At 48.6% G+C, this 5185-nt stretch overlaps 1 protein-coding gene across 1 annotated transcript; it reads right to left on the reverse strand.

Moving 5' to 3' along the window:
* Positions 1-26: 26 nt before the first annotated feature.
* H310_14152 (hypothetical protein) lies at positions 27-379 on the reverse strand (the record flags this gene model as incomplete). The annotated part of the gene is made up of 2 exons (XM_008881949.1): positions 27-52; positions 133-379. The coding sequence occupies 2 exons, from the start codon at positions 377-379 to the stop codon at positions 27-29; spliced, it is 273 nt and encodes a 90-aa protein (XP_008880171.1).
* Between the last annotated feature and the right edge of the window lie 4806 nt (positions 380-5185).

A 5185-nucleotide genomic window follows, 5' to 3' on the forward strand; every position in this document is an offset into this window, starting at 1 on the left:
CGTTGTGCTCTTGCATCTTCTTGGCATCAGCAATTCGTTGCGCCTCTTCTTCCTTGACATCATCGTACGCAGCGAGGATGTCGTCGAGCAATGTCACCTTCTCGCCGACGTCTTCTGAAATGCCCGAAGCACGTGACGACAAGTGATTGCCCTTGCGGTGGGCCTCCGCAAGAGCGTTGAATCGATTGTTCGCCTTCTTTGCGTCAAAGTCGGGGCGGCCAAAGTCGTCGGTGGCCGCCAACTTTTCCGCGACGGCTGCCCACTTGTCCATGATGAGGCCGCGTCGTGCGAGAAACGGCATGTCGGCGGAGACCTGGCGAAGGAGCATGAGATCTTCTTCTTCGTCGGTGTAGTTGCGGCGCTTCGGTGGCGCCGACATGGTTGGTGACCGAGTGAGATATATGGACAAAACCGAAATTCCACAGAATTGACTCAATGGGTGGACAAACCATTCAATTTAGGAGGTTCCAGAACTAGATTTTACAGGTTGACTCCGGTTTTGTCACCATATGGTGGGGCGCCCCACTGGATGGGGACTGGAATTGCACCAAAACCTCTCTAATATCGAGACGTTACGGTACCGAGCATCCTTGACAAACGAGAGGCATGCATCAAGTGTTACGTCCATGGTGTGCGCAGGATTGTAAAATTAGGTCGAATCCGCATCTATTTTTAAACGATGACAGGGTATCAAATTGCAGAGTTCCTTGTGTACCGAATATGACCAAAACTGTATCATTTAATATCCAAAACCCCGCGATTTGGTATAATATATAAAAAGACACAGGGTATAACGTTGCAGGATGAAAAATGACCTTAACTCAAGGCTTCACGTGAAAATAATTCAAAGACAATTTGATGTCAGAGAGTTTTAATCATACAGGTTTGTAGCAGGATGGTTTCCGCATCCACTCATCAAATTCTCAAAGGAATTGAATTACTTTTGGCCAAGATTTTGAAAAAACAGTATAATGTCGTCGCGAACTGTAAGTTGTGACGATTACCACTCGAGGTGCAATCACCTCCACTGAATCCATTCATCTGGAACGACTGCGGGGAAGTTCTTCAGCCAGTCGCGTACATGCAAACACGGCGGCCCCCTCGGTACAGCTGGGAAGCCCATCGCTCCAACAGTTGAGCTTTTGAAAGCCCCGGTTGGCGGCGACATTGGCCCAACGCAAATTCATGACCAAGTCTTCCACGCGCAACCATATCCTCAGCTTGCTCTAGGCATTTTGGATGCCTGTATTTTTATTCAGTTTTTTCGGGATACAAATACGTCGTATAATGCCACCAAAATGGTGCCTCCTGACCATCGTCCCCCAAAGTCACTTCAAGTTTTAAAAAAATTTCAAAATATTACTCTACTCAACATCAGCATTTAATTCTTGCATGCTAATGTTGAGTAGAGTTGCCAAAATCATAACAAAAACGTTTTTTGACTATTTCACTTTTCCGACGATTTCTTCCAGCACCCAACTTTACCTCCGCGGTTAGAATGCAATTGGGGCACACGTGAAGCATAGGACCCGACGCTCGCTGTCTCGTAAGGTTACACTGCGCAAACGTGTACAAGTGCACTGGTGCAGGCAATAAATATCTTCTGTGAAGCTTCGAGATAGCTATACCTATATCATTTGTGACGCACTCGCATCACTTTCGAGCGGCGTAAGCGAGAACTGCACGTACTAATCATCACGTATTCTGTGGTGCAGAACCTGGTGGCTTTTGGATTGTGGGTACATAGGTTTGGCCCAATGCAACGAGCCTCGAATGGCCGAGCATCACAGTTTGTGAGCGCATGCCTGCGATGTTCCAGTTGCCCTGGGAGCCAAAAACTTCGCGATGTGTGCAAATCCTATGCGCTTCGTGTCCATGACCGTATCCATCCCACAACTTGCGCAGACGACGAAGAGTTCCATCAAGCTGCGAGGGCAACCTTTGTCGTGGTGTCCATCCACAACTTGTCAAACGATGCACTTCAACCAACGGCAGTCTCGAGCCAACTAGTTGAGGACGCCACCGACGGCAGCGGTTGTGTTGACGAATCCGGTGACCTGATCGACTATGGACTTGAGTTGAACGACTCCGTCGAAGGTGAAAACGAACTATACGACACTCCGATCGCACCCTTGGACCTGAACTATGCCCCACGCTATGCAAACCTAGTCTTGGCAATGGACTTGTTTGTTGTGTTGATGTTGTGTCCTGGCAAAATGTATTGCCTACCCACTCCGCGTCAAAGTATGTCCGATCTCGCTTTCGACAAACACAGTGCGCATGTATTCGCTGTGGACGTGCTGTTCAGCAACCAAAAAGCTCGTCTGCTCTATTTTTCTGTGTGCTCCTCAACAATGAACAACTTTGCGAGGCAATACATGGATGAGACCATGCATGCGTCGGCTCGCGCGTATCACGACTTGTCTTTCAGTATGGGCATGACACCGAGTGTTTCTATGTGGAGATCCTTGTCGTGAGCCTCCCGCCACCACCGCGTGAAATCCATGATACTACCGTTCTGGACATTCCTCCTGGAGTGCAATTCGGAACAACATTGGACAGGCAAAGGAGCGCTTTGTACGTCTCAATGGCGAGCTCAAATGAGCCTTTCCATCGTGCTCTGCGTCGATTGCAAAGTGAAAACCATTGGTGTGCCTATTGTTGCATGATAACAAGTCATGCACTCACACGAGGTCGTGGTCTTCTTATCAAAGCCAAAGTGTGATGTACGTTGCATTCGATGCCGACTGGCTTTGGAAGAGTTCAGCGACCCTCCTTTAACCACTTGGTCGGCCCAGCCGTGTCATTTCCGGTGGATCTCGACGCGCAACGTGATATTCGATCCAGACGAGGGTTTGACGAGTTCAGCGCATTCGCCCTGGTGGAGTTCAAAGCAAAGCAGTTGGTTCGACCCCAATGCGAATGTGGTGGTGTGTTTGGCGAGGTCCCTGAAGTCTATGGTCATGGTCACGTTTATGGCGTGTTTTGTGCGAAACAAATAACCGTGCCATCTTATTTATGCTCAAGCACGGCTTGCCCTAGAATGCTCTCTTTCGACAGGAAAGAAACGTTCTTTGACATGGATTTGGTGAACGTCATATCCTGCAACCTCAATAAGGGTGCTACCCCCATTTCGGGTACTTTTAGTGTGGTCGAAGGCTTACACGCGTCTCAAGGCAGCAAATTATGCAGCCGGAAAGCCTTCATTGAAGGATGTTGGCACATTATGCATTCACAGCAAGTCGATCTCGTTCGGTCCGTCACTTGTCCGCATGTCGGGTCACTTGACACTGCGCCGCTTGTCATCACAGATGGCAACGCAAATATGCTTGTCGTAGAGAGTACACTACACCCAGGTACTCGTTCCTATGGCCAAAACCAACCACTAATCGAAGCATAGAATGCTAATTGCTCTTGATCCGACGGAAGTCATGGGAGTTCTAATAGAAAGGCGCGTATTAAAACGAGATAGTTCCTATGGAAGGCTATACTCCTTTTCTGCGACCCACGAACTCACCAAGGTGACACCCCCAAACATGTGGCCCTGCAGCTGCAAAGTCGTGGTTGGTCCAAGTGGGAATACATTGCCCTTTTGTTGCGTCTCTCGTTAGAGATCTCCTTTCCCAATGGCCATGGCCTGATGCACTTTGTCCAGAGTCCTGGCGCCTGTTTATTGAACGCCAGTCACCTGTGCAAGGCTGTCGCATGACAACGAATGTTATTCCACCTCTCCTCTCAGCTTTGAGCCAGCTCGGCAGTCGAATTCATGCCCTGCTCCAATGGAAAGCCGAGAAACTGATGCAGTTGCAGTGCTGCATGACTTCGTTGGTTGCAGCGCTGAGGGAGTCCAGCATGAATGTCGAGTCATTTCACAGACTTTGGCCAAGTCTGAGCCCAGTATTGGTTCCGTCTCACCGTGGATTTTTGTGGGTACCGACAACTTTGACAGCCCAGACTCTCCCTTGATGCGCGTGCAAGAAGACGACGAAACGCACGGCGCCCTTGTTCGCCGTTTACTTGCAACCTACGACGAGCGCAACATAGCAAAATATAAAGTTTGCACAAAGGCCGCCCTGTCGTCGCGATCCAGTCCCAGGAATTATCCACTTTTGTTGCACGCACAGCGTATGCTTAGAGTCCTCGATATGGTATGACCATGAGTCCCCAACACACCCTTTCACTATTTTGTTCCAGAGATGGCGGAGAACCGATGCAATACGCATTGCCGTAATGGACAACGCTTGCAACCTTCACACCTACTGCTTGAATCGCGAACTATGGTTTTTCCACAACGTATGGTTCCTCATTGACTGCCTTCACCACAAGAACCATGGCAACTGCTTGTCTGGCTATCGTATAGACAATTTTCCTATACAGCGCGACCTCAGCACAGTTGCTTGAGAATTCTTCAAAGGTACACTAAAATCGGTGACACGACAAGCCGCCGTCATGGGAGTGGAGCGTTTATTGCTGATTACGATGCAATACATCAAATCAGTCAACGAAAGACGTGTCAAGCGCGTACAATATGAAATGCGACAAGCCGGGTCGAAACAGAAGTGTGGAAGCCATGAATGCATTGATTCAACGGATGCAAGTGGTCACGTTGGAGGAAAACGAAGCGCCTTACACAACAAGCAACCCCTGCGTACTTTGTCTATGGCGTAGCACACATCACGCGAGTAACAGCAATGGACATATACTTTATCATTAGAAGTTACAATGCATACAAACGATTGAAAATATGCGAACTGCGCCAGCGTACTCACGTGCGCAGACGGGGAGGTTGAACCGCTGCGAACACTCCAGTACAGTGATACCTCACATTTTGCACCCCACTCAAAATGAATCAACTGCATAATATGATTCGACGTCAAGTACTTGATGTGTAAAGTCTTCAGAGGTCATTTGAAAGCGCTGCTTCGTGTTTTGAATTTTCAAATGTGAGGCAGTGTCGATGCCAAGTAGACAAGGACATTTACAAAATGGAGCAGAGCATTAAGCCAAGAAACAAGCGATTGACCATTCATGACAAGAACAGTATTCGAGCCTACTTCAAGGCGAGCGCAGCCATAAAGCCACGTGAGGTCCAACAATGGGCAACCCAAAAGTTTGGCTTCCAACTTAACATAACGACAATTCGTCGTATCCTAAAAGACGACCGAACTCTCGAGTCCTACGGGAT

This window comes from Aphanomyces invadans (genome assembly GCF_000520115.1).
Source record: "Aphanomyces invadans strain NJM9701 unplaced genomic scaffold supercont1.62, whole genome shotgun sequence".
In the NCBI taxonomy this organism is placed as follows: domain Eukaryota; phylum Oomycota; class Saprolegniomycetes; order Saprolegniales; family Verrucalvaceae; genus Aphanomyces; species Aphanomyces invadans.